This window comes from Ctenocephalides felis, unplaced genomic scaffold, assembly GCF_003426905.1.
Source record: "Ctenocephalides felis isolate EL2017-DRISC unplaced genomic scaffold, ASM342690v1 CF-g0.4_SCAFFOLD_01170, whole genome shotgun sequence".
NCBI lineage: Eukaryota > Metazoa > Arthropoda > Insecta > Siphonaptera > Pulicidae > Ctenocephalides > Ctenocephalides felis.
In genome coordinates, this window is record NW_020537324.1 from 35,747,625 (window position 1) to 35,774,342 (window position 26,718).

At 32.5% G+C, this 26,718-nt stretch overlaps 1 protein-coding gene and 22 non-coding genes across 23 annotated transcripts; 1 reads left to right on the forward strand and 22 right to left on the reverse strand.

Annotated features, from left to right (window-relative positions):
• Positions 1-151: 151 nt before the first annotated feature.
• Trnas-uga lies at positions 152-233 on the reverse strand. The gene has a single exon. It is a non-coding gene; the product is annotated as a tRNA-Ser (tRNA).
• Positions 234-387: 154 nt separating this feature from the next.
• Positions 388-469, reverse strand: Trnas-aga. The gene has a single exon. It is a non-coding gene; the product is annotated as a tRNA-Ser (tRNA).
• A 164-nt stretch (positions 470-633) lies between these two features.
• Trnas-cga lies at positions 634-715 on the reverse strand. Its single transcript has one exon. It is a non-coding gene; the product is annotated as a tRNA-Ser (tRNA).
• Positions 716-902: 187 nt separating this feature from the next.
• On the reverse strand, positions 903-984 carry Trnas-aga. The gene has a single exon. It is a non-coding gene; the product is annotated as a tRNA-Ser (tRNA).
• A 217-nt stretch (positions 985-1,201) lies between these two features.
• Positions 1,202-1,283, reverse strand: Trnas-aga. The gene has a single exon. It is a non-coding gene; the product is annotated as a tRNA-Ser (tRNA).
• A 3,392-nt stretch (positions 1,284-4,675) lies between these two features.
• Trnas-cga lies at positions 4,676-4,757 on the reverse strand. Its single transcript has one exon. It is a non-coding gene; the product is annotated as a tRNA-Ser (tRNA).
• A 187-nt stretch (positions 4,758-4,944) lies between these two features.
• Trnas-aga lies at positions 4,945-5,026 on the reverse strand. The gene has a single exon. It is a non-coding gene; the product is annotated as a tRNA-Ser (tRNA).
• Positions 5,027-5,450: 424 nt separating this feature from the next.
• Positions 5,451-5,532, reverse strand: Trnaa-agc. The gene has a single exon. It is a non-coding gene; the product is annotated as a tRNA-Ala (tRNA).
• A 164-nt stretch (positions 5,533-5,696) lies between these two features.
• On the reverse strand, positions 5,697-5,778 carry Trnas-uga. The gene has a single exon. It is a non-coding gene; the product is annotated as a tRNA-Ser (tRNA).
• Positions 5,779-5,932: 154 nt separating this feature from the next.
• Trnas-aga lies at positions 5,933-6,014 on the reverse strand. Its single transcript has one exon. It is a non-coding gene; the product is annotated as a tRNA-Ser (tRNA).
• A 164-nt stretch (positions 6,015-6,178) lies between these two features.
• On the reverse strand, positions 6,179-6,260 carry Trnas-cga. The gene has a single exon. It is a non-coding gene; the product is annotated as a tRNA-Ser (tRNA).
• Positions 6,261-6,447: 187 nt separating this feature from the next.
• Trnas-aga lies at positions 6,448-6,529 on the reverse strand. Its single transcript has one exon. It is a non-coding gene; the product is annotated as a tRNA-Ser (tRNA).
• Positions 6,530-6,746: 217 nt separating this feature from the next.
• On the reverse strand, positions 6,747-6,828 carry Trnas-aga. Its single transcript has one exon. It is a non-coding gene; the product is annotated as a tRNA-Ser (tRNA).
• Positions 6,829-6,976: 148 nt separating this feature from the next.
• Trnas-cga lies at positions 6,977-7,059 on the reverse strand. The gene has a single exon. It is a non-coding gene; the product is annotated as a tRNA-Ser (tRNA).
• Positions 7,060-7,246: 187 nt separating this feature from the next.
• On the reverse strand, positions 7,247-7,328 carry Trnas-aga. The gene has a single exon. It is a non-coding gene; the product is annotated as a tRNA-Ser (tRNA).
• A 425-nt stretch (positions 7,329-7,753) lies between these two features.
• Positions 7,754-7,835, reverse strand: Trnas-aga. Its single transcript has one exon. It is a non-coding gene; the product is annotated as a tRNA-Ser (tRNA).
• Positions 7,836-7,996: 161 nt separating this feature from the next.
• On the reverse strand, positions 7,997-8,078 carry Trnas-uga. Its single transcript has one exon. It is a non-coding gene; the product is annotated as a tRNA-Ser (tRNA).
• Positions 8,079-8,232: 154 nt separating this feature from the next.
• On the reverse strand, positions 8,233-8,314 carry Trnas-aga. Its single transcript has one exon. It is a non-coding gene; the product is annotated as a tRNA-Ser (tRNA).
• Positions 8,315-8,476: 162 nt separating this feature from the next.
• Positions 8,477-8,558, reverse strand: Trnas-aga. The gene has a single exon. It is a non-coding gene; the product is annotated as a tRNA-Ser (tRNA).
• A 164-nt stretch (positions 8,559-8,722) lies between these two features.
• Positions 8,723-8,804, reverse strand: Trnas-cga. The gene has a single exon. It is a non-coding gene; the product is annotated as a tRNA-Ser (tRNA).
• Positions 8,805-8,991: 187 nt separating this feature from the next.
• Trnas-aga lies at positions 8,992-9,073 on the reverse strand. The gene has a single exon. It is a non-coding gene; the product is annotated as a tRNA-Ser (tRNA).
• A 1,997-nt stretch (positions 9,074-11,070) lies between these two features.
• Trnaf-aaa lies at positions 11,071-11,148 on the reverse strand. Its single transcript has one exon. It is a non-coding gene; the product is annotated as a tRNA-Phe (tRNA).
• A 4,457-nt stretch (positions 11,149-15,605) lies between these two features.
• Positions 15,606-26,356, forward strand: LOC113368102 (embryonic polarity protein dorsal-like). Its single transcript, XM_026609665.1, has 10 exons — positions 15,606-15,973; positions 17,027-17,204; positions 19,295-19,447; positions 19,677-19,858; positions 19,929-20,161; positions 20,587-20,748; positions 20,830-20,908; positions 21,020-21,115; positions 22,419-22,529; positions 26,024-26,356. Exons 1-10 carry the CDS (start codon positions 15,949-15,951, stop codon positions 26,233-26,235), a joined length of 1,431 nt encoding a protein of 476 aa, XP_026465450.1. The 5' UTR covers positions 15,606-15,948; the 3' UTR covers positions 26,236-26,356.
• The last annotated feature ends 362 nt before the right edge of the window (positions 26,357-26,718 follow it).

The window sequence follows — 26,718 nt, forward strand, 5'->3', positions numbered from 1 at the left end:
CTGAAAACCTTTAGTATTACTATGTGGTATTAGTAAAAGAACTCTGGAAAAATATTAATTGATATAACAGTCGAACCCGTGCTGCCAGAGGAAATCTGACTTCGAAGCAGAGACCACTTAAAAATATAGTTTGTATAAAAATTCAACCAAGCGCAGTCGGCAGGATTCGAACCTACGCTCCCAGAGGGAATCTGATTTCAAGTCAGACGCCTTAACCACTCGGCCACGACTGCTCTGCAAAAGTCTCTAAAAACTTTTGGTATTACTGCACTGCTTTAGAATAGTAATTAAAAAAATATAATTTTTACGAGAAAATCTACCTTCGAATCAGAGACCACAACCACTCAACCATGACTCGTTTACGAAATAAGTTTGAATATACCCAACCGCAGTCGGTAGGATTCGAGCCCACGCTCCCAGAGGGAATCTGATTTCTAGTTAGACGCCTTAACCACTCGGCCACGACTGCTCTACAATCAAATCTGAAAACCTTTAGTATTACTATGTGGTATTAGTAAAAGAACTCTGGAAAAATATTAATTGATATAACATTCGAACCCGTGCTGCCAGAGGAAAGCTGACTTCGAAGCAGAGACCACTAAAAAATATAGTTTGTATAAAAAATTTACCAAGCGCAGTCGGCAGGATTCGAACCTACGCTCCCAGAGGGAATCTGATTTCGAGTCAGACGCCTTAACCACTCGGCCACGACTGCTCCACAATTAAATCTAAAAACCTTTAATATTACCATACTGGATTAGGAAAAGAACTCTAAAAAATATTTGATTTGACAACCCGTGCTACCAGAGAAAATCTGACTTCGAGCCAGGGACCACAACCACAGAACCATGACTGCATTAGAAAAATCACTTAAAAATATAGTTTGTTCAAATATAACCAAACGCAGTCGGCAGGATTCGAACCTACGCTCCCAGAGGGAATCTGATTTCTAGTCAGACGCCTTAACCACTCGGCCACGACTGCTCTGCAAAAGTCTCTAAAACCATTTTGTATTACTGCGCTGCTTTAGAAAAGTTACTAAAAAAATGTAATTTCTACGAGAAAATCTATCTTCGAATCAGAGACCACAACATCTCAATTACGACTCTTTTACCAAATAAGTTTGAATGCAGTTAGTATTGCTGTACTGCATTAGAAAAATCACTTACATAGTAATTTGTTCAAATATAATATAACCAACCGCAGTCGGTAAGATTCGACCCTACGCTCCCAGAGGGAATCTGATTTCTAGTCAGACGCCTTAACCACTCGGCCACGACTGCTCTGCAATTAATTATAAAAACCTTTGGAATTACTGTACGCATTAGAAAAGCAACTAAAAAATATAATTTGATATAACATTCGAAACCGCGATCCCACGGAATTTGAATTCGAGTCAGGGACCACAAGCACACAATCATGACTCGTTTACGAAATAAGTTTGAATATACCCAACCGCAGTCGGTAGGATTCGAGCCTACGCTCCCAGAGGGAATCTGATTTCTAGTCAGACGCCTTAACCACTCGGCCACTGTTCTACAACCAAGTCTGAAAACCTTTAGTATTACTATGTGGTATTAGTAAAAGAACTCTGGAAAAATATTAATTGATATAACATTCGAACCCGTGCTGCCAGAGGAAATCTGACTTCGAAGCAGAGACCACTTAAAAATATAGTTTATATAAAAATTTACCAAGCGCAAGCTCAAGTAGATACATCTTCAGAAATACGCAAACCATACGACGATAAACAATACTTTACTGAAACGGAAAAACAACGCGAAGAACATTCTATTACTAATACAACTAAGACTATTGACGGAAGTTTTGGTACTATAATTCAATTTGCAAAAAATATCAAAGACATAGAATATAGTAGACAAGTAACATTGAAACGTCATATTTCATTTGCAAACAGAAACCAATTCACCGAATATGATAACTTTATAAAAGCAAGCATACCTAAAATAAGTTTATATTCACCTCATCCAGACGTGTTAAAGTCAATCCATTTAACAACTAATTTTCGCGTAATTTTGGAAGCACCTTGTAAATCCGATACAAGTCTGCTGTTAACTGAGCTACAACTAGTTAGACCGAATATCCGAAACGAAATCTGTTTCATTATACCGAATGTTAAAATTCATACTTCAATACTAACGGTCGATTATATAAAGAGAGTGATCGAACAAGTTTTAGTTCAGATAAACGACAGAATGATTCATCAAACAATTCGGGAAAAAACTTCGAATAACAAAATAAACATGAATCAACAACATACGTTCTTATCAATACGATGTTCAGAACAATCACCTAAACAAAGCATAACTGAACATCTAAAAATATTCGAAATTCCCAGAAATTATTTTAACGTTAATAGTTCATTAACTACAGCTGATACAATAATGAAATTTTTTATTAACAACCTCACTAACATTTTAACGCAAGCTAAACTCAATCTTTATGAATTGAATTCAAAACTTTTCTTTCCAACTCCAAACCGTCTAAGCATGAAATTACATATCTATACATATAGCGCGCGAATGAATGTGTTTTTCACTTCAAATTCTAGCTATAAAATAAAATTGATAGTGGAAAAGTCTAGAATAGCACTATCAAAACACATAGCATTCTTATACCTCAAACTAAGTGAGGTACAATTATTAAAAATTCTTGCGCGAAAAATGAAACGGGCATTAAGTATCGCGTTTGATAAAAAATTATATTGGAGCGATCTTACTATCACTCTAATATGATTAAAATCTCTATTTTTATAAATATAAAATCGCTTTTGCGAATATATTTTATTTATTCAAAACAGAAATGTATGCAAACTACTGGTTACGTACAATTTATTAAAATCATTGTAGTGTTCTAAAGCTTTGCAATGCGCCAAGGTCCACCTTGACTTCTAACTAAAGACTGCATCGCACGATTAACAATTTTGCAATTTTTGCGATTGAAATATGAATCTGAATTGCAAGTTTAGCATGTACTCATTAAACTGGTACGTATTATGAATCTCAACTTTGTTCAAATACTAAAATGACAAAGAACAGAACATCACAGAGTTTATTAATGATTAACAAAATGAATAAATCACTTAATAAATTGATAAAATCAAAACAAGTCATGACAATCAAGCAAAACATCCTTAACTTAAGTACGCATTAACAAACCATTGCAAAAAACATTGGTCCTAACAATCAAGCAAGACATACCTAACTTAAGTACGCATTAACAAATATTTAAAACTAAAGACATTAACATCATTCTTAGGTGAAATGGAATTTTGCACGTTGGGGTTCAAATCAAAACTCAAACCTAAAACTTTAACTTATTACAAATGTCACCCCATAGCGCTGCCCAAAAATCCATTCATCTATCAATTATCGATACCATACCTACACATGTGTATTTAAAATTACATCTTTACTACTTATATTTGTTAACAAGATTAAATGAAAAATGGAGGCTTTTCCATGTTATTTTATCGCATGTCTCTTAAACACAAGATATAATGAATATAGGATTATATTCGAACTAATATCTGATTTAACGATTAATGGTTGATAGCAATTTCAACAGAATTTATGATGCAATGCATAAATTTTACAAAATATATTCATATAACAAAACGATAAGATTTGCTAGAAATGTTATAAACTTTTGCAAATAAATCGAACTAAAACAACATTACGAATAACATGGAAAAAGAAACTATATCGTGGAATCATATTCAATCATGGCTTATATTTCAAACCTCAAATTATTCACACTTCGGAAGAATTCAGACACAGATCGGAACATAGTTAAATATTGCTTAAGCTCTAATACAAAAGATACTGATCACTTCCATATTCAAAAATCTTAAACCTCAACTTGCTATGTGTCAATGCTTGATATCTTCGAAAACAAGCTTGCCCAACATTAGCAACTTCAAAAAATGTGCAATAAGAGCGTGTGGAATACGGAGTCAATTGCAGACTTTTCTCGTTTGCAGATACAACAACCATAACCAGTTCAAGGTGAGAATGTTAGAGTGCTCCAATAAGACAATTTAGAAGCAGAAAATATTGAACTGATTATTGCTGATCAGTCTGAAAACACTCAAAAAAAAATGAATCTATAAACTATGATTTCCAATAACAATCAAGAAATGCAGTTTAGAAATTTGTGTGTTACCAGAACCACAAACATCTAATTAATTCACATTAATGAAGATTATCAATCATTTTGAAATCTATATTTCAAGGCCGGGAGAATGTTCGCGCCAATCAAAGCATGCGGCTATATTGATATATAAACAAAAAATCATCAATAGAAAATCATACAAATCAATCAATCAGTCAGAACGTAATCAAAAGTATTAAAATTATTGTAAATATACTTATAACTTGTTATTAATATAAAATAAATATATACAGTTATAATCAAAGTATTTACAATTGGTCCTTCATAAGGCAAGCAATCACAACATCCTAAATTTTTCAGTATTACTATGTGGTATTAGTAAAATAACTCTGGAAAAATATTAATTGATATAACAGTCGAACCCGTGCTGCCAGTGGAAATCTGACTTCGAAGCAGAGACCACTTAAAAATATAGTTTGTATAAAAATTCAACCAATCGCAGTCCACTTAAAAATATAGTTTGTATAAAAATTCAACCAAGCGCAGTCGGCAGGATTCGAACCTACGCTCCCAGAGGGAATCTGATTTCGAGTCAGACGCCTTAACCACTCGGCCACGACTGCTCCACAATTAATTCTAAAAACCTTTAATATTACCATACTGGATTAGGAAAAGAACTCTAAAAAATATTTGATTTGACAACCCGTGCTACCAGAGAAAATCTGACTTCGAGCCAGGGACCACAACCACAGAACCATGACTGCATTAGAAAAATCACTTAAAAATATAGTTTGTTCAAATATAACCAACCGCAGTCGGTAGGATTCCAACCTACGCTCCCAGAGGGAATCTGAATTCTAGTCAGACGCCTTAACCACTCGGCCACGACTGCTCTACAATCAAATCTGAAAACCTTTAGTATTACTATGTGGTATTAGTAAAAGAACTCTGGAAAAATATTAATTGATATAACATTCGAACCGTGCTGCCAAAGGAAATCTGACTTCGAAGCAGAGACCACTTAAAAATATAGTTTGTATAAAAATTTTACCAAGCGCAGTCGGCAGGATTCGAACCTACGCTTAACCACTCGGCCACGACTGCTCTGCAAAAGTCTCTAAAACCATTTTGTATTACTGCACTGCTTTAGAAAAGTAACTAAAAAAATATAATTTCTACGAGAAAATCTACCTTCGAATCAGAGACCACAACATCTCAATCACGACTCTTTTACCAAATAAGTTTGAATGCCGTTAGTATTGCTCTACTGCATTAGAAAAATGACTTACATAGTAATTTGTTCAAATATAACCAACCGCAGTCGGTAGGATTCGAGCCTACGCTCCCAGAGGGAATCTGATTGCTAGTCAGACGCCTTAACCACTCGGCCACGACTGTTCTACAGCCAAATCTGAAAACCTTTAGTATTACTATGTGGTATTAGTAAAAGAACTCTGGAAAAATATTAATTGATATAACAGTCGAACCCGTGCTGCCAGAGGAAATCTGACTTCGAAGCAGAGACCACTTAAAAATATAGTTTGTATAAAAATTCAACCAAGCGCAGTCGGCAGGATTCGAACCCACGCTCCCAGAGGGAATCTGATTTCAAGTCAGACGCCTTAACCACTCGGCCACGACTGCTCTGCAAAAGTCTCTAAAAACTTTTGGTATTACTGCACTGCTTTAGAATAGTAATTAAAAAAATATAATTTTTACGAGAAAATCTACCTTCGAATCAGAGACCACAACCACTCAATCATGACTCGTTTACGAAATAAGTTTGAATATACCCAACCGCAGTCGGTAGGATTCGAGCCCACGCTCCCAGAGGGAATCTGATTTCTAGTTAGACGCCTTAACCACTCGGCCACGACTGCTCTACAATCAAATCTGAAAACCTTTAGTATTACTATGTGGTATTAGTAAAAGAACTCTGGAAAAATATTAATTGATATAACATTCGAACCCGTGCTGCCAGAGGAAAGCTGACTTCGAAGCAGAGACCACTTAAAAATATAGTTTATATAAAAATTTTACCAAGCGCAGTCGGCAGGATTCGAACCTACGCTCCCAGAGGGAATCTGATTTCGAGTCAGACGCCTTAACCACTCGGCCACGACTGCTCCACAATTAAATCTAAAAACCTTTAATATTACCATACTGGATTAGGAAAAGAACTCTAAAAAATATTTGATTTGACAACCCGTGCTACCAGAGAAAATCTGACTTCGAGCCAGGGACCACAACCACAGAACCATGACTGCATTAGAAAAATCACTTAAAAATATAGTTTGTTCAAATATAACCAAACGCAGTCGGTAGGATTCGAACCTACGCTCCCAGAGGGAATCTGATTTCTAGTCAGACGCCTTAACCACTCGGCCACGACTGCTCTGCAAAAGTCTCTAAAACCATTTTGTATTACTGCGCTGCTTTAGAAAAGTAACTAAAAAAATGTAATTTCTACGAGAAAATCTACCTTCGAATCAGAGACCACAACATCTCAATTACGACTCTTTTACCAAATAAGTTTGAATGCAGTTAGTATTGCTGTACTGCATTAGAAAAATCACTTACATAGTAATTTGTTCAAATATAATATACCCAACCGCAGTCGGTAGGATTCGAGCCCACGCTCCCAGAGGGAATCTGATTTCTAGTCAGACGCCTTAACCACTCGGCCACGACTGCTCTACAATCAAATCTGAAAACCTTTAGTATTACTATGTGGTATTAGTAAAAGAACTCTGGAAAAATATTAACTGATATAACATTCGAACCCGTGCTGCCAGAGGAAAGCTGACTTCGAAGCAGAGACCACTTAAAAATATAGAAATATAGTTTTCGAATAGGATTCGAACCTACGCTCCCAGAGGGAATCTGATTTCGAGTCAGACGCCTTAACCACTCGGCCACGACTGCTCCACAATTAATTCTAAAAACCTTTAATATTACCATACTGGATTAGGAAAAGAACTCTAAAAAATATTTGATTTGACAACCCGTGCTACCAGAGAAAATCTGACTTCGAGCCAGGGACCACAACCACAGAACCATGACTGCATTAGAAAAATCACTTAAAAATATAGTTTGTTCAAATATAACCAACCGCAGTCGGTAGGATTCCAACCTACGCTCCCAGAGGGAATCTGAATTCTAGTCAGACGCCTTAACCACTCGGCCACGACTGCTCTACAATCAAATCTGAAAACCTTTAGTATTACTATGTGGTATTAGTAAAAGAACTCTGGAAAAATATTAATTGATATAACATTCGAACCCGTGCTGCCAAAGGAAATCTGACTTCGAAGCAGAGACCAATTAAAAATATAGTTTGTATAAAAATTTTACCAAGCGCAGTCGGCAGGATTCGAACCTACGCTTAACCACTCGGCCACGACTGCTCTGCAAAAGTCTCTAAAACCATTTTGTATTACTGCACCGCTTTAGAAAAGTAACTAAAAAAATATAATTTCTACGAGAAAATCTACCTTCGAATCAGAGACCACAACATCTCAATCACGGCTCTTTTACCAAATAAGTTTGAATGCCGTTAGTATTGCTCTACTGCATTAGAAAAATCACTTACACAGTAATTTGTTCAAATATAACCAACCGCAGTCGGTAGGATTCGAGCCTACGCTCCCAGAGGGAATCTGATTTCTAGTCAGACGCCTTAACCACTCGGCCACGACTGTTCTACCAAATCTGAAAACCTTTAGTATTACTATGTGGTATTAGTAAAAGAACTCTGGAAAAATATTAATTGATATAACAGTCGAACCCGTGCTGCCAGAGGAAATCTGACTTCGAAGCAGAGACCACTTAAAAATATAGTTTGTATAAAAATTCAACCAAGCGCAGTCGGCAGGATTCGAACCTACGCTCCCAGAGGGAATCTGATTTCAAGTCAGACGCCTTAACCACTCGGCCACGACTGCTCTGCAAAAGTCTCTAAAAACTTTTGGTATTACTGCACTGCTTTAGAATAGTAATTAAAAAAATATAATTTTTACGAGAAAATCTACCTTCGAATCAGAGACCACAACCACTCAATCATGACTCGTTTACGAAATAAGTTTGAATATACCCAACCGCAGTCGGTAGGATTCGAGCCCACGCTCCCAGAGGGAATCTGATTTCTAGTCAGACGCCTTAACCACTCGGCCACGACTGCTCTACAATCAAATCTGAAAACCTTTAGTATTACTATGTGGTATTAGTAAAAGAACTCTGGAAAAATATTAATTGATATAACAGTCGAACCCGTGCTGCCAGAGGAAATCTGACTTCGAAGCAGAGACCACTTAAAAATATAGTTTGTTCAAATATAACCAACCGCAGTCGGTAGGATTCGAACCTACGCTCCCAGAGGGAATCTGATTTCTAGTCAGACGCCTTAACCACTCGGCCACGACTGTTCTACAACCAAATCTGAAAACCTTTAGTATTACTATGTGGTATTAGTAAAAGAACTCTAGAAAAATATTAATTGATATAACAGTCGAACCCGTGCTGCCAGAGGAAATCTGACTTCGAAGCAGAGACCACTTAAAAATATATTTTGTATAAAAATTTTACCAAGCGCAGTCGGCAGGATTCGAACCTACGCTCCCAGAGGGAATCTGATTTCGAGTCAGACGCCTTAACCACTCGGCCACGACTGCTCCACAATTAATTCTAAAAACCTTTAATATTACCATACTGGATTAGGAAAAGAACTCTAAAAAATATTTGATTTGACAACCCGTGCTACGAGAGAAAATCTGACTTCGAGCCAGGGACCACAACCACAGAACCATGACTGCATTAGAAAAATCACTTAAAAATATAGTTTGTTCAAATATAACCAACCGCAGTCGGTAGGATTCGAACCTACGCTCCCAGATGGAATCTGATTTCTAGTCAGACGCCTTAACCACTCGGCCACGACTGCTCTACAACCAAATCTGAAAACCCTTAGTATTACTATGTGGTATTAGTAAAAGAACTCTGGAAAAATATTAATTGATATAACATTCGAACCCGTGCTGTCAAAGGAAATCTGACTTCGAAGCAGAGACCACTCAGAGAGTCAAAAAAACTACTCATTTTCCCAAACTTTGATGAATTTTTAGAATTAAACTACTTGTCGTAAGGCCGTAATATTTTAGTAAGTTCTATAAGACCATGATATATATCGCCAAAAAAAGTTCCATAAAAATCGGCTTAAATTTTTTTTTCAACAGTGAATTACAAGAAAACGGCTCGATAGATTTTCAACTAAAACTAATCAGTATCAATCCCAAATGATATCTTTCGAACGGTTTTTCATTTTTGAAAATCGATTCGGTAGTATGAGCTTAAATGTGCACGAAAAGTTTAACATCTTTTTCCAATTTACAAAGAAATGACTCGGCCGATCGCTGCACAAAACTGACAAAAAATAATCCACATCAAAATACATCGATTGGCTTTTAAATTTTTCAAATCGGTTCAGACGTTTTTGAGCAAACGTCGATGAAAGTTGTAATTTTGACAAACGCCAAAAAAAAGACACTAATTTTTGCAAACTTTAACGGTTTTTTTTAAAAGAAAACGACTTGTCGTAGGACCGTAATATTTTAGTATGATCTATAAGACTATGGTATCTACCGTCAAAAAAAAAATCGTGAAAATCGTCGAAAAAAATTTTTTTAACACTTTATTACAAGAAAACGGCCCGGCCGATCTTCACCAAGAACTAATCAGGTCGATTCCCAACCAATATGTTTCGAACAGTTTTTGAATTTTCAAAATCGATTCAGAATTGCGGGCTAAAACGTGGACGAAATTTTTTTCACTTTTCTGCGATTTACAAAGAAACGGCTCGGCCGATCGTCGCACAAAACTTAGAAACGCTAGTCCTCACCGAGATACATCTAATGGCTTTTAAATTTTTGAAATCGGTCCAACCGTTTTAGAGAAAACGTCGATTTACGGCAAAAAATGTGTTCACACACACACACACATAAACTTTTTCCAAGTTTGGTCTCATTCGATTCAGAATTGCTTGAAACGTCGAGAAAACATAAAATTAGCAATTCGGATTTTTTTATGAAAACATAAACTTCTCCTTCGGGAAGTTAAAAATATAATTTCATACAACATTCGAACCCGCGCTCCCAGAAGAAATCTGACTTCGAGTCACAGGCCACAGCGACTCAACCATGACAGTTCTACGAAAGAAATTTGAATGTTAGTATTGCTCCACTGCATTTGAAAAATCACTTAAAAATATAGTTCGTTAAAACGTAACCAATCGCAATCGTCAGGATTAGAACCTACGCTGCCACAGAGAATCTGATTTCGATTCGGCCACTCGGCCACGACTGCTCTACGAAAAACCCTGAAATCTTTTGGTATTACTGTACTGCATTAAAAAAAAAAAAAAAAAATATTTGATATAACATTCGAAACCTTGCTGCCAGAGAAAATCCGACTTCGAGTCAGAGAGAACAACCACTGAATCATGACTGTTCTACAAAATAAATTTGAATGCTGTTGATACTGCATTAGCAAAATCACTTTTTTTTATAATTTTATTTGAACAGCGACCAGAACTTATGGGTTCTATGAGCTGTTGCGATCAATATCTTACAAACTACGTTTGTTTTTATTACAGATGGCAACCCAAACAGTTGTCACATCTCTGTATGATAAATTTTTATTACAATCTCTGTAATAGGGCAAGAATGGTGCAACAATGCCGGGTGAGGGCTATTTTCACTTGGAAACATATTGCTATCTATATTTCCAAGTGAAAATCGTTGTCAATGTTGCCTGACAACAGGCTACTCGAAGTGGGTATCGAACCCGGGACCTCTGAAACAAGTCCCGCCGCTCTTAACCGCTTACCTACGGGCGAGCCAAGCAAAATCACTTAAAAATATAGTTTGGTAAAATATAACCAACCGCAGTCGGTAGGATTCGAACCTACGCTCCCAGAGGGAATCTGATTTCAAGACGCCTCAACCACTCGGCCACGACTGCTCTACAATGAAGTTTGAAAACCTTACATACACCCACACACACACACATACACATCACATCCATTTTTTATGCAGTATGCCAAAATGTTCAGAAACCTTCAAAACGTGAAGAAATGCAAACATTTTCGATTACGTTTTTTGGACTATTACAATAACTTACTCTAAGGGAAGTTAATTAATATTAGTGTAGTAAAATCGTTGGCATATTAAAGTGAAAGCTGTTTTGAACATACTAAAATGCATAATTATTAACGTCCCGAAGAAGAAGTTTATGTTTTCTCGACGTTTCAAGCCATTCTGAATCGAATGAGACCAAATGTGGAAAAAGTATGTGTGCTGTATGCGCGCGTGTATGTGAACAGATTTTTTGCCGTAAATCGACATTTTCTCAAAAACGGCTGGACCGATTTCAAAAATTTAAAAGCCGTTCGATGTATCTCCATGAGGACTATTTGAGCACGTTTGTCGGTTTTGTGCCACGATCGGCTAAGCAATAATAAACGTTAAGTAGTTATTTACATGCTGTTTTACTAATGGCTAAAACGACTTTTATTCAACTTTATCACAAATTAGCAAACCAACTTCGACTAATTTATATTTTATGGCTTTAAATTATGAAATTATATAAAAGGTAAAAAAGTGAAGTATTGGTTTAGAGGTAAATTTTTTTCTTAATTTAGTTGTGATTATAGAAAAATAACAAAAAATACATAAAACTGAATTTTCTTGATAATCAAACATGAAATATTGGTGAATATTTTCAACGTTAAAATAAATGGAAATTAAAATAAAACGTATTTTTTAATGAAAATAAAAAGGACATACAACTTTCTTAAACGTAATTATTACATATCCTTCCATTTACCATTTCTTTTTTACTGTTAATTACTGTTTATTGATTGAGTTATTGAGTAGTAACGTTCGATCTTTATAAAAATTCATGTTTTAATCAATACCCCTGATTGAAAAGTTTCAATACTTTTATTTTGATTTATTAACTAAATTTCTCTGGCAAATGATGAGTTAAATGATTTATATTAAATAACACAAAAATATAACAATACTGTATTCTTTAAATATTGAGAAAAGAGTTCTTCGCGTGTTCGGTTATTATCTCAAAAGTCGATATAGTTTAATTATATATACAATAATAAATTCATTTATTCATATCATATCATATATACAAACTAAAGATTTTCGAATGCAGATCCATCGCAGCTCTTTATCGCATAAAACAAAAAACAAAAGATAAAAAGCTCCCTTGGGTCGGGGGCCCGTGGCCTTTTGCCACCCACGCCACCCTATAGTTACGCCACTGACCACTCTAGCAGTAAAAAAAACGTATGTTTTTGCCATTTTTTTTCGGAAGTACAATAAATAACTATCTTTAATATCATGATTTTAATACTTTTTCTTCCATCCGAAAAAAATGGCAAAAACATACGTGTTTTTTTACTGCTAGAGTGTAACACCTTAAGCTCATACTACCAAATCGATTTTAAAATATCAACAACTTTTCGAAAGATATTAGTTGGGAATGATACTGATTAGTTTTCGGTGAAAATCTACCAAACCGTTTTCTTGTAATTAACTGTTGAAAAAAATTTAACCCAATTTTTATGTAACTTTTTTTCGCGATATTTAAAAAAAATTAAATTTTTCAAAATATTTTAAAATATCAAAAAATTAAAATTATTGATATATAAATAAAATTATTGAAATATAAAATTTTTCAAAGTTCAAAAAAAATTGAATCTTATGTAACAATTTAAATTTTTGGTACTGAAAGTTCCAGCAATTTGCCTTAAGATACAATGCCATGCACCACTAGTTACTTTTGTTACTTATAGAATTTACTCAAATATTACGGCCTTACGACAATAGTTAGTTTAATTTTAAAAATTCATCAAAGTTTGAAAAAAATAGTGTTTTTTTGACGTTTGTACGAGAGTACTTGGCCTTAATGAACATACTAAACCATTAAAGTCCTACGGAAACTGGTTCAATTATAAAAATTATTGATTATGAAAATTTGCTTTAAGAAATTACCAAGTAAACGTGTTTGTTCGTTTTCAATTATGTGTAATAAATGCATTCGGAATACTTTTAATCACTCATAAATTAATTTATTTATTATTGAAAGTCGATTATTTACACATATCGGGAAGTTCATGTAACTTGCCTTAAGGCAGAATACCAATACCAACTATTTTATTATAAAATTTACAATTACGGATTTTGGAATTTCAGAGAATTTTATTATGCACAGAACTAATAAAGCCTTTCAATTAGTAACAGGTGTGCGATGCTATAAGCTGTACATTTGAAAATTGTACATAGGTCGGCATTTGCAGGTGATGCCAGAGTCGAACTGGAAATTATAATACAAGTTTCTATTTTATAGAATGTAAATAAAATTATAACTTATTGAAGCAATATATTTCTTCAGAGTACATATATTTTATTTCATGAACTTGCTACTTGCTAATATCTTTTAAATACGAATAGAACACTATTGTTGTTAAAACCTTACTATTCTTCAAAGTATGTTCTATGGTTATAAATGACGATCTCCATCAACAAATACTAATAAACAGGAATATTAAGTGTATTAGTAATAGTTGCAAACTACATAACAATAACAGTATCAGCAATTAAGGTTTGTATTGAATACAGAATGTGCTGTGTATTTACGATTATCAATGTAAGTTATTTCCGTTCTCATTTGTAATATATACTATTAATAAAATGAAATACTGTTACAACTTTTTAAAATAGTTGTCCATACACATAATACGAAGAAGACTAAATTAGGGCTCTAGAATTATTTAGTTTTGAGTCCTAAATTGACAACGGCTTTAAATAACGTACAAACCAAGCTCTTAATTCGTAACGCGCGTTGTGTGGAAACCGGCTATCGTTTTGTACTGCCAAAAAAAACCCAAAATTTGTACTGCGTTATATGGAACCCAATGAAACAAAGGCTGAACCAACTTAAAGCAAAGCCTTCAGCTTTTGGAACTTCCCGTACCAAAAATTTTAATTGTTAAACATGATTCAATTTTTTTTTAAACTTTGAAAAAAATACATTTTTAAGAATTGAAATAAGTTGACCATTTTGAAAAATTTGATTTTTTTTTATACTTTGAAATATTTTGGATATTTTGAACTTTTTTTTCAAAGCAATCGCGATACATTTGCTGCGTAGAAACGAAATATCGAAGCGCGTGTTCGCCGCGTCGCAGTCTAACGGATAAGCATTGGTACGAGGCTCATAGAAATGTAAACAAAATTTGTTCTTATAATTAAAATATCTATAAAATATCTCATAATTTTATGTGCATATGTCTAATGATCATTTTTGTCTGCCAAATGTCATTTTATTTCACTTTTTTATTGGATCTCCGGAACTGCTAAACCTGCTTTTCCAAAAATATTTATCAGTTCCTCATTTCGTCAAACAAATAAAATGTTTTTTGAATATACAACTCGGACGCTCCGTTCTATCAAAAAGTGAATCACCATTTTTGGCATTTTTTGCCCCGTATCTTCGAAACGGCTGAACCTGCCTTTGTCAAAAACTTATCGATAGAAATCGAATCGAGTTTTTTGAATTATTCAAATCGGTTGATCCGTGTTCTCGAAATTGTCGACAAATAATTGTATCCGGACATACATACACACCTACACCCACACACATACATCAATTTTTTCTAAGATATGCCAAATCGTTCGGATACCTTTGCAATGTAAAGATATATAAAAATTTTCATTATCAATTTTTTGCGATTACTATAACTTGCTATAAAACCAAAATAAGCACTTCATTCGGAAAGCGAAAAACGAACATTGTATTTTAAAGAAAGATTCTTGTTCTTAATTAGATTATTAGTTCTTAATTAGAAACACAAAACAAATTAAAACAAATCAAAGTCTTATCGATCGTATATATATATATATATTTATACTGTATACTATACATTGCCAAGAAAATTTATAAAATTATACCATACCTGATAAATTAATGATATTACTTATTACTTATTATATATTAAGAAAGATTCTTGTTCTTAATTAGATTACTAGTTCTTAATTAGAAACACAAAACAAATTAAAACAAATCAAAGTCTTACCGATCGTATATATATATTTTTATACTGTATACTATACATTGCCAAGAAAATTTATAAAATTATACCATACCTGATAAATTAATGATATTACTTATTACGGCCCTGGTGTATTGCTTGCAAAGACCAATTCGTTGGCAGTAATAAATTCGAGGCAACAGATAATCTATGCGATTATAATATCAAAAACTACAATAGGGTATTCCGACAGGTACCTAACATTTTTATTGTGAGGTGAAATCCAAAGTGGAGAGGTACCTTAAGTACCCGTTATAACCCAATCAGCAAACTGGTTAAGTACACTGGTAGGTGTGCTTGATCCGTAATTTGAAGATTTAAATTTTTATGAGTGTTACCCACTTTTCCAAAATTCCCGATGTGCCCGAACGAAACTCTTCTCACTCCCGTGCGGTCACCAAGATCGAACAGTCGGTTTCGGAATTTCCAGTTTAAATGATCGTGTGCAAGGTGTATTGTCGGGAGTTTTTTCGGAAATTTCAAAATTTATTTTGGACTTTCCTCGGCACTGGGATTTTGATATGCCAAAAATAAAAATATGAATACGATGTTGTGATAATAAATTAGTTTTTTTATAATATTTTGAAACAATTATAGATAATATTTAAGTGTTTTCTGTGATATTAGTGGTGAAATTTAGGGTAGAAGTCGCAATGGATATGAAGAAATATAGAATGAGTAAGTACTATATTAATATTTTAGTTTAATTTAAAAAAAAAAAAATATTACCCCTTTATATTTGAAACGGTGAAAGCTATTTTCTTAATTCATAAAAATACATAATATTATGCATGCAACCATTATCCGTATTGCAATAACAATTGTTTATAGTGTGATAGGAATCGCATAAAATAAATCTAAGCTGTGGTAAAAAATAACTCAAAAGTATCAAAAAAGTAATTCTTCTCCTAAATAAAGTCTTAATAATGCGAATGAAGGAAACATCTGTCGAATTTAGTTGTAAATGCAGTATAACCTCGAATCAGCTTAATATGTACACTTTTTTTTATAGAAATCTGTTTGTTGTTTTAATAAATCGTTATTTATATTAACTTCTGTTAAAGCATTAGGCATGTGCAGTTTGATATAATCATATTACATTAATACGTTTTTATTAAAATTAAATAAATATTCTGTACTGCTACTGATACAATTATTTTGTATCATTAAGTTAATAAAATGTTGCAGAAAATGTAAGATTTATTAAAATGAGTTATTATATTATTTTAGCAACAATTAATTAATATGGTTATAATTTCTGCAAAAATTATTTAAATAAGAAATAACTAGTAATATCTAATCAAAATTAAATATTACATTATAACTTATTTAATTTAATTTACATTAAAATAGTGTTTGGAATTGAAAAAAGCGTAAAATTTCTTAACTTCATAAATTTGTGAAAACTTACTATGCTTTATTTAGTATAAATAAGTACTTTTTGTATATAATTTATCAAAGCACCCAGAAATCTAAAAAAAACTAAACTTTTAATTTTGACTTATATTTTTTGTTGTACTTAAACTTTAATTTAATTTTTAATTATAATAATAAGGGAAAATTCATAAAATATTGATAACAATATATGACTATCTATATTATAATTTTCTATATTATGAATATAGATAAATATGGAAAATCTATTTTAAATATAAATGTTTATTTTTCAAGATGAAATAGGTATTTTATTATTGATAAACTTATGCACCAACTACATAATTATATTTCTAGGTCAGGCACAGAGTGCAGAACCAGGTTACATAAATCAGCCTTTCAGGAACGCGGAATTACCAGAAGGAGCTACGGTGCCTTCGCCTGTTACGCCCACCCAAAACACAGCAACGCCCGCGCAAATTAAAAAGAACGCTTATGTTAGAATAATAGAACAACCTGCCCCGAAAGCTTTAAGGTAATAAAAATTATATATTAGTTTTAATATTGATAAGAAATACTTAGTTTACTAAGGGAAGGGTTTATTATTTTAGGAATTTTATGTTTCATTTCTTATCAATTTTATTTTAATTGTAACTTAATTATTAAATTTTTAACTTCCCCTAGGGCAAGTTATAGTAATTGCAAAAAAATCGAAAATTAAAATTTTTATATATCTTTGCGTTTCAAAACTTTCTGAACATTTTGGCATATCTTAGAAAAAATGGATGTATGTGTGTGTGTGCGTGTGTGTGTGTGCGTGCGTGTATGTGTGTGTGCGTGTGTATGTGTGTGTGTGCGGATACAAATTTTCGTCAACAAATTCGAGAACACGGATGAAGCGATTTGAATAATTCAAATAACATTTTACTGGTATTAACAAGAGGTCTAGCGGTTTCGGAGATCTAGTAAAAAAAGTAAAAAAATGCCATTTGGCGGTCAAAAATGATCATTAGACATATGCACATCAAATTATCAGATATTTTATAGATATATCAACAATAAGTACCCATTTTGTTTACATTCCTATGGGTTCCGTACCAATGTTAAACATTAGACGGCATCGCGGCGCTTACGCGCTTCGATATTTGGTCTCTTTGCAGTTAAAGCAGTACGATTGCTTTGAAAAAAAGTTCAGAATATCCAAAATATTTCAAAATAAATTTTTCTTCAAAAAGTCGTTTTTTTTAAAAAAAAAGTAAATTTTTGTAAATAATTTATAGTTTCTCAAAAATCAAATTTTTTTAGAGTATTTTTTTTTAAAATGTTAATCGTTTTAAAAAAAATGTTTGGTACGGGAGGTTCCAGCAATTTGCCTTGAGGCACGATGCCATGCGCCTCACTAGTTAAGTCTAAAATTATTTTCTTCATAGACTACTTTTTATTTTTTTTATGTTATTAAATATTTGTATGTTTCGGAATTTGTTTGGTGATCACAAACGATTATTTCCAATGGTTTTTCGGAAGTTGCTCTTCAACCTAACACATATTTATTTTATCGTGTGAAGAATCTACTATATTTTATCTAATAACTACTCATTGAATCTATTTCGTACTTGTTTGAAATTAATTTATTAATTTCTAATCAAATTTTTTTAAAAAAAATAGACGTGCATATTTATGACGTCAAACTGACTTCGCAAATTTTTGTTTGATTATGAAGCATATTAAAATAATGAGCATGCAAATAAAAATTAGTGGTTATATTAGGTCAAGCCGTTCCGCAGATACAGGGCAAAAGTGCCAAAAACGGTATCTCAGTTTTTAAGAGAACGGGGCGTCCGATTTTAATAATTCAAAAAACATTTTACTTGTATTGACAAGATGAAGTACTGATTAAGGTAAGGCAGTTTTAGCAGTTTCGAAGATCTAGTGAAAAAAGTAAAAAAATGCAATTTGGCGGACAAAAATGATCATTAGATATATGCATATCAAATTATCAGATATTTTATGGAGATTTTAATAATGTGTATCAATTTTGTTTACATTTCTATGGGTTCCGTAACATCGTTTGCCGTTAGATAGCAGCGCGGCGCTTACGCGCTTCGATATTTCGTCTCTATGCAGCTAAAGCAGTGCGATTGCTTTGAAAAAAAGTTCAAACTTTCCTAAATATTTCAAAATAGAAAAAAACATTCTTATTAAGTTTTTTTTCCTAATAAAGCCAATTTATTTCAAAAATTTAAAATTTCTCAAAAATCTAATTTTCTCAATATATATATATATATATATATATATATTTAATTTAATTTTTGGTACGGGAAGTTCCAGCAATTTGCCCGACACGATGCCATACACCACTAGTTTGAATCACTTAGCTCCGTATCTCTCAAACCACTTATCTTACAATTAGCCAAAATCATCACGTCTCCCCATCAGTAGCGATTAAATTGAAACGATGAATCTCGCATGAATTTCAACATTTTCTAATCGGTTACGAATTTTAAGTTTTTGTCACAATCTTTGTAGTTTATCACAAATTTGGAAAATCTTGATCGATTTGCATATGAGTTTATTTACAGAAAATATGGTTATTTAAAGATTAATATCATTGTATTGTTTTTATAGATTCCGTTATGAGTGCGAAGGTAGATCAGCTGGCTCAATCCCTGGCATAAGCAGTACGCCAGAATACAGGACGTTTCCTTCGATCCAGGTTGTGGGCTATAAAGGACGAGCGCTGGTTGTAGTTTCGTGCGTTTCTAAAGATAAACCGTACAGGTCTGTTAAAAGATTCTAGTTTGCATCCAGTTACGCATAAGACATATACTGTATACACACACCTAACCATTTTTTTTATTCATATACGCTTGTAAATTTAATTCAATGATATTGATATGTAATACAAACTGGTGTTTATTAGATCATTCGCAAGTTTTTTTTTAAGACGAACTGGTCTACTGTATACGCTTCTTTCGCCACGTTCAATAATATCTAAAATGAATTTCAGACCTCACCCCCACAATTTAGTCGGAAAAGATTGGTGTACAAAAGGTGTGTGCACAGCAAAAATTGAAGAAGCTAACGACATGACAATCACTTTCAACAACTTAGGTGTGCAATGCGTCAAAAAGAAAGACATCAAACAATCTCTCAAACTACGAGAAGACATCAACGTAGATCCGTTTAGAAGTAAGCAATTTTTTTATATTATTTTTTATTTAAATTTATCATTATGTAAATTAATAGTAATATTTTTCAGCTGGGTTTTCTCACGCTTCCGAACCTAGCAGTATAGATTTGAACGCCGTGCGTTTATGTTTCCAAGTCATCCTCGAGGGCGATGCCCATGGTAAATTTACGATCCCTTTACGTCCAGTTGTCTCTGAGCCTATTTATGACAAGAAATCAACATCAGATTTAGTTATATGTGAACTCAGCCAATGCACGGCGTCCGCGGCGGGAGGCCAGAAAATAATTCTATTATGCGAAAAGGTAACATATTGAGAATCATCGCGGTATGGGTATGGAATTAATGTTCCTAGTAGTTAAAACCTAATAGTATTTCATTATTACTAATTAATTAAATATTTATTTCAAATGGTTATTCTTAAATAATTACCTTCATTTGAGTTAGCTTATGAAGTAATAGTCAATCTTTTTATAGGGTTTTCAACCTTTTGCAAATTTAACGGCATTAATAAATAAATTCAAATTACGCAAATAATAAATACTTAAAAACTTATGAACTTAGATTATTTAAAATTAGGTACCTACATCAAAGATATTTTTGTAATAATTTTTTGTGATAATTAAAAATAATTATAATAATTAATTGATTAGTTTTGTGTCAACTAATATCATTAGAAAAGCGTTGAATTATATAATGTACAGTATTTAATACTAATTTGGGATTTTAGGTGAACAAAGATGATATTACCGTGAGATTTTTTGAAGAGCAGGATGGTTTAGTTTGCTGGGAAGACTATGGCTATTTTAAATTTAGCAACGTGCACAAACAAACTGCCATTTCTTTCAGAACGCCATCTTACAAAAATCAAGATATTGAAAAACCAGTAAAGGTAAGATTTCAAAATATATTCAAGATTTTTCCTTGCAATTTTTATTAGAAAAAGTTTATTGATTGATTATTTTGATTTAAGGCATTTATCCAACTAAGAAGACCATCAGACGGTGCGGTTAGTGAGCCTTTAGCATTCCAGTTTGCCCCCACTAATATTGGTAAGAAAGATAAGAATTAGTTTTATCAATACACTTTGATAAATTAAAAACAATTTATTATCATAATTTGTAAGTATTTTATGTAAATTTTTAATATTTTTTTAAAAATAGATTCCAGCCAACCTGCCTCGAAAAAAGCACGAATGACCACTGACGCAGGACATCTGCTCAAACAGCTTCAAAAACATGGCGACGAAAATAATTTAAGTAAGTTTTTTTTTATCTCTTTAGAAAATTTAATCAGGTATATTTCATAATCAAATCTAAAAATGTATTAGTTATTTCTCGTTGTCTCGAGCAAAATCGCATAAGAAGGCGTCCATGAATCACGTGAGCCTTAAAGTGGGATTACAAAAAATCACAAAATATCATGTAGGGGAGGGAGGTCTAGTAAGATATCACGTGTATGTATTTTTTACCTCAATTTAAAAAAATCTAAAGTTTTTCAAAAATTATTCAAAAATTTTACAGAATTTTTTTCTGTGTAATAAAACTAAACGTGATGTTGTGTAGAGAAGGCGGGATCATTTTAAATATCACCACATATTACCAAGGAAGAGGGGGGTCCAAAAATCCTTAGAAATCGCTCACGTGATTAATGGACGCCCCCTAATTGACCGAAATAAACTCTACTAAAATGAAATCATTGATGAAATTGAATTTCTTTTAGAACGTCCATAAAATAAAGAAGGGCAGCCACCTCTTCCGTATATTCAGTTAAATATAAAATGGAAATTTGTCATTTCCTACAGGATGTCTTAATAATTAATAATAAGTTACATGAATTAAAGTTAAATAACAAACGAAAGTGCGTAAGTTATTTTTAACATAAGTGTATATTTCATATTACATTAAGAACAAAAAAAAAATCATTGATGATTTATTGAATTAATTTTTACAACGTATCTATCAATTTAATTTATTGTGGAACTCTAATTTATTCATCGGCACGCAAGACAATCGCATAAATGTTACTCAGATTGCGTCTTTTACCCAAATGAATGCGTCATTAAAACAAGTTAGGTCAGTTTTGAATGTTTTACGATTTAAATTTATAAATAGATGCGTACATTTGATGCAATAATGTCTACTCAAATAATCATAATTTATTCATGTTTCATTTTTTATGTTAAATGTAACACATTGACGTAAAAAGAAAAAAATACCATACTGGAGAGAAAGTTTGAATAGTTGAACGATCTATTAGGCAATATAATTCAATTTTATATAAAATTTTATCAGATTAATGCATATTTTATTAAATCTTCATGTATTTTTCTGAAATATTGCATTAAATTGTTAACGTCCTATAACAGGAAAAATAATATTTTAAATTGAATTATACTAATCTCCATATTTTATTGTTTTTGCAAGCGTATAAATTTATAGAGACAAAAAAATTGTGGATAAAAAGCGATGTTTTCCTTAATAATTATAAATTGCACACGAGTCATGTTGAAAAACAATAAAAAATTACTAGTGGGTATTAATTTTATTGTATCATTTGCAGATGTTCAAACCAAGAAGGAAGAAAACATGATGAACATACCCGTTGAAGAAAATCAGCATGGTCATCATCCAATGCATATGATGCAAGAGCCCCTGAATCTTGGTCGAAATGGTGAGCATTAATGCAATGCATTATATTATTAGTTTATTATATTTATATATACACACATATATATATATATATATATATATATATATATATACATACATTTTGATAGTTTCAACTAAGATAGTTTCAACTAAAATGTATCATTTTTTGTGGACAAACATTGAGGTTTTTACTAGTCATAGTCAAGCAAAGTGGATTGCGTATTTTTAACTCATAACGCGTCAAATCGGATAATCGTTAAATTTAATAAAATAACATTTAAAAATAATGAAACGGCATTGCTACGACTTGCAGCATATTAATAATCTACGCAAAACCTACATGCGTAGGTGCTGAGAGTGAAGCCAAATTAGAAAATGGGTAATATGAAATAAATAAAAGGAAAAAATACGAATTGCCATTATATTTAGAACGCGATCAACGAAATTTGGTTTGAATTCGATTAAAAATATAATTATGTATAAATATACACAAATAGTTAAAAAAAAGTTTATACATTATTCGTTTTCAATTGCTGTTTTAGCTTTTTTTGAAAACCATAAAATTGTCTATAACTTAAAATCAGATGCCTGAGAACAATTAATTTTGAAAGCTTTTGTGAAAATCTAATTTAATTCCATAGTTGGAATTGATTTATTTTATAGTAGGTACATCTGATTGTTAAATCTGTCTACGTAAACTTAGTACAAATTATATAATATTATGATAATTGAATTGCTTTATGAATAATTTGTGTTTCCTATTCACGCGGCTCATAAATTTATCTACACCCAAAATTAATATAATTGAAGTCACACGACAGCGAATGAATCTTGTAACTGTATCAGACTTGCGTAAAACCTAGATAATCTCTACGCTGAATTTCTCTTCTTGCATGACAAATTCGTATAGTATGTTTATAATGACGTTAATAATATAATCATGTGGTAATTATATTAACTTCCCGAAGGAAAAGTTTATGTTTTCATCAAAAAATTCGAATCGCTAATTTTGTTTTCTCGACGTTTCAAGCCATTCTAAATCGAATGAGACAAAATTTCGGAAAAAGTATGTGTGTGTGCGTATGCACGCACAGATTTTTTGCCGTAAATCGAAGTTTTCTCAAAAACCGATTTCAAAAATTTAAAAGCCATTCGATGTATCTCGTTAAGGACTAGCGTTTATCAACTTTGCGCGACGATCATCCAAGCCGTTTCTTTGTAAATCGCAGAAAAGTGAAAAAATTTTCGTCCACGTTTTAGCTCGCAATTCTGAATCGATTTTGAAAATTCAAAAACCGTTCGAAAGATATTGGTTGGGAATCGTGCTGATTAGTTTTTGGTTAAGGGGGGCGATACATGTAATCGCCTTAATTTTTACCATTTTTTGAGGACTTTTTAAACTTGGAAGGAATGATTGAATCTTTTTGAACTTTTTTAGGGTTATTTATTATATATTAAAATACACAAAAAAAATTTTTTTTTAATTTTTTTTTTTTAAATGGCTGCCGTAAAAATAAATCTGCCAAGACCCTCTCGGAAAACGCCATCAATTTGCGGGCGTTCTCACTTTTCGTACGGTGATCTGAATTTAAAAAAATTAGTTTGTACGTGTTCATGAAACATATATCTTCTAGTTAAACCAAAAAAAAATTAAAAAAGTCACAAAATCGTAAATTGGCACACCTTAGAAAAAAAAAGTTCGATTTTTCACCTTTTTTTCAATGGTTTTTTTGGTAAAAGGGTTAATTTTTGAAAAAAATTTTGGAATGTTTGAATTTTAACTAGAAGGTATTACTGTAAAGTAGATGTGTGCAAAATTTCATTGGAATCGGTTGAGAACTTTTTGAGTTATCCCGCCCGCAAATTTCAAAAATGTCGTTTTGAGAAAAACGCGTTTAAAGTTTTGACACAGAAACAGATAAGAGTACAATAGCACTCAAGCGTCGAGTTGAGGCGTGGCACTTAAATGAGTTTTTATTGTATAAATAATGATAATTTTGTTTTGAATATTTACAGGCATATTTTTGAGATGTTATTGTAACGATTTATGAAAGAAAAAAAAATCGATTTTTTTTTTCTTGTTACATGTATCGCCCCGATTGGCCGGGCCGTTTTCTTGTAATAAAGTTTTTTTAAAAAAATTTCGACGATTTTTATGTTTTTTTGACGGTAAATATCATAGTCTTCTAGATCATACTAAAATATTACCGCCCTACGACAATGAGCCCAATAGTTTGTCAATTGTGAGAGACGATCTGCCGAACAGTTTTTTTGTAATTTGAAAAAGAGTGTTAAACTTTTCGTCCACATTTAAGCTCATTCTACCCAATCGATTTTAAAAAATCAAAAACTTTTCGAAAGATATTAGTTGGGAATGATACTGATTAGTTTTAGGTGAAAATCTACCGAGCTGTCTTCTTGTAATTAACTGCTGAAAAAAAATTGAAGCCGATTTTTATGAAACTTTATTCGGCGATGTATATCATGGTCTTATAGAACTTACTGAAATATTACGGCCTTACGACAAGTAGTTTAATTTAAAAAAATCATCATAGTTTGAGAAAATGAGTAGTTTTGTTGATGTTTGTTAAAATTAAAATTAGACGATTTACTTGGCATAACGTTAGAGTATTTAGTATTAATAAACCATTATAAAGTCCTACGGAAACTGGATCAAATATAAAAATCGAAAATTTGCTTCTAGAAAATACTCCGAGTTAACGTGTTCGTTCGTTTTCAATTATGTGTAATAAATTCACTCGGAATACTTCTAATCACTTATAAATTAATTTGTTTATTATTGATTAAGTCGATTATTTACACATATCGGGAAGTTCATGTAACTTGCCTCAAGGCAAGTATACCATAATACCAACTAGTTTAATCTTGTATCCCAGAGAACTAAGCACGAAATAAATAATTGTTTCATTTTTATAGAAGGGTCGAAATCATCTAGGGTATATCAAAAGTACGAAGGATATTATTTATAGGCCGGTACATCGAATAAAAAGGGATAAATTTTTGCACAAATTTGATTTATAACTTTTGAAATATTAATAGAATCTATATAGTATATTTGGGAAATTTGTTCAAAATTAAATGATTAATAATATTGTCTAACAACATTAGGCCCTACAACAACTGGATTTCTTGATAAAGTATGCCAAACATTCGAAAACTCTACAGAAACTCGGGAGTCAAAAAGTACTCAAAAATACGCTTTTTTCATAAATTATATGACAAATTATACAATCAACTAATACATTTGCACAAAAAAAAAACAATAATATTGTATATCGAACTGTTTTAAAAAATAGAAATTGTACAAATAATTTTTACTGCAACTTATAATTATTGAAAAAAACATTGATTTTTATTCACAATCTTCTGTATCTATAATTTTATACCTTTTTACTTAATCTATTGTTTATACATATCGTTAAATAAGTAATGGCTACGACACTGTTGCGCATTGACTTAATCGTTACGAAAGTTCGGGCTGTAATATTTTCATAGATGCCTCCTCCTGTTGCAGAAGCCCCGGCCCCGAGTTCTTTCTACCAGGATTGGCGCACGCTCGGGCCGACGTCGCACTACCGCTATCCTACGCCCTACGACATTACCCCCTGCCCCCGATACCATGCTCCTGCTGCGCCTTATACCCAATCTATCTACCACGGCAGCCAGTATCAATGGCCGCGCACTACGGACCGCCTAGACATTCTTAAGGATCGCCAAACACCGGTTGCCAATCAGCACCAGGCGTCGGAGAAAGCTGCAGACATGTACTCCCTACAAAACCAAAATATGTCGCAGTACCATCAACAACAACAGTCGAACTACTACTACCAGCACAATGACGAGTATAAATACTTAGCGAATAGATATCATTATGATATGATGAAGAAGGAAACAATTCCTAATAATAGCCAACCTAAAGATCTTCCTGCCGTTAACCATTATCAAGAATATATAGTTAAAAGTGAGGCTCAATGTCCGGATGTCTCTAAATATCAACAGCATGCTACGTATTTCAGCGAAAAGGATGTTCCTAAAATATCAAAATTGTTAAATGATCAACCGTCAACAGTGCATAAGCCAACTGCAAGAAAACAAAACGAGTCCAAAGCAATGCCTGCACCCCTATTGAATGCAGTTCAAAACAGTGATGGTCCCAGTTTTAATAGTCTGATGAATATGGATAGTCAGCA

What these genes read in the sequence shown, in the direction of transcription:
- LOC113368102 (XM_026609665.1), top strand. Translation starts at nt 15,949, where the DNA reads ATGGATATGAAGAAATATAGAATGA. An exon ending in ATATTGAAAAACCAGTAAAG is followed by an intron (nt 20,749 to 20,829) that starts GTAAGATTTCAA and finishes TTTTGATTTAAG; the next exon opens with GCATTTATCCAACTAAGAAG. An exon ending in CCTGAATCTTGGTCGAAATG is followed by an intron (nt 22,530 to 26,023) that starts GTGAGCATTAAT and finishes ATATTTTCATAG; the next exon opens with ATGCCTCCTCCTGTTGCAGA.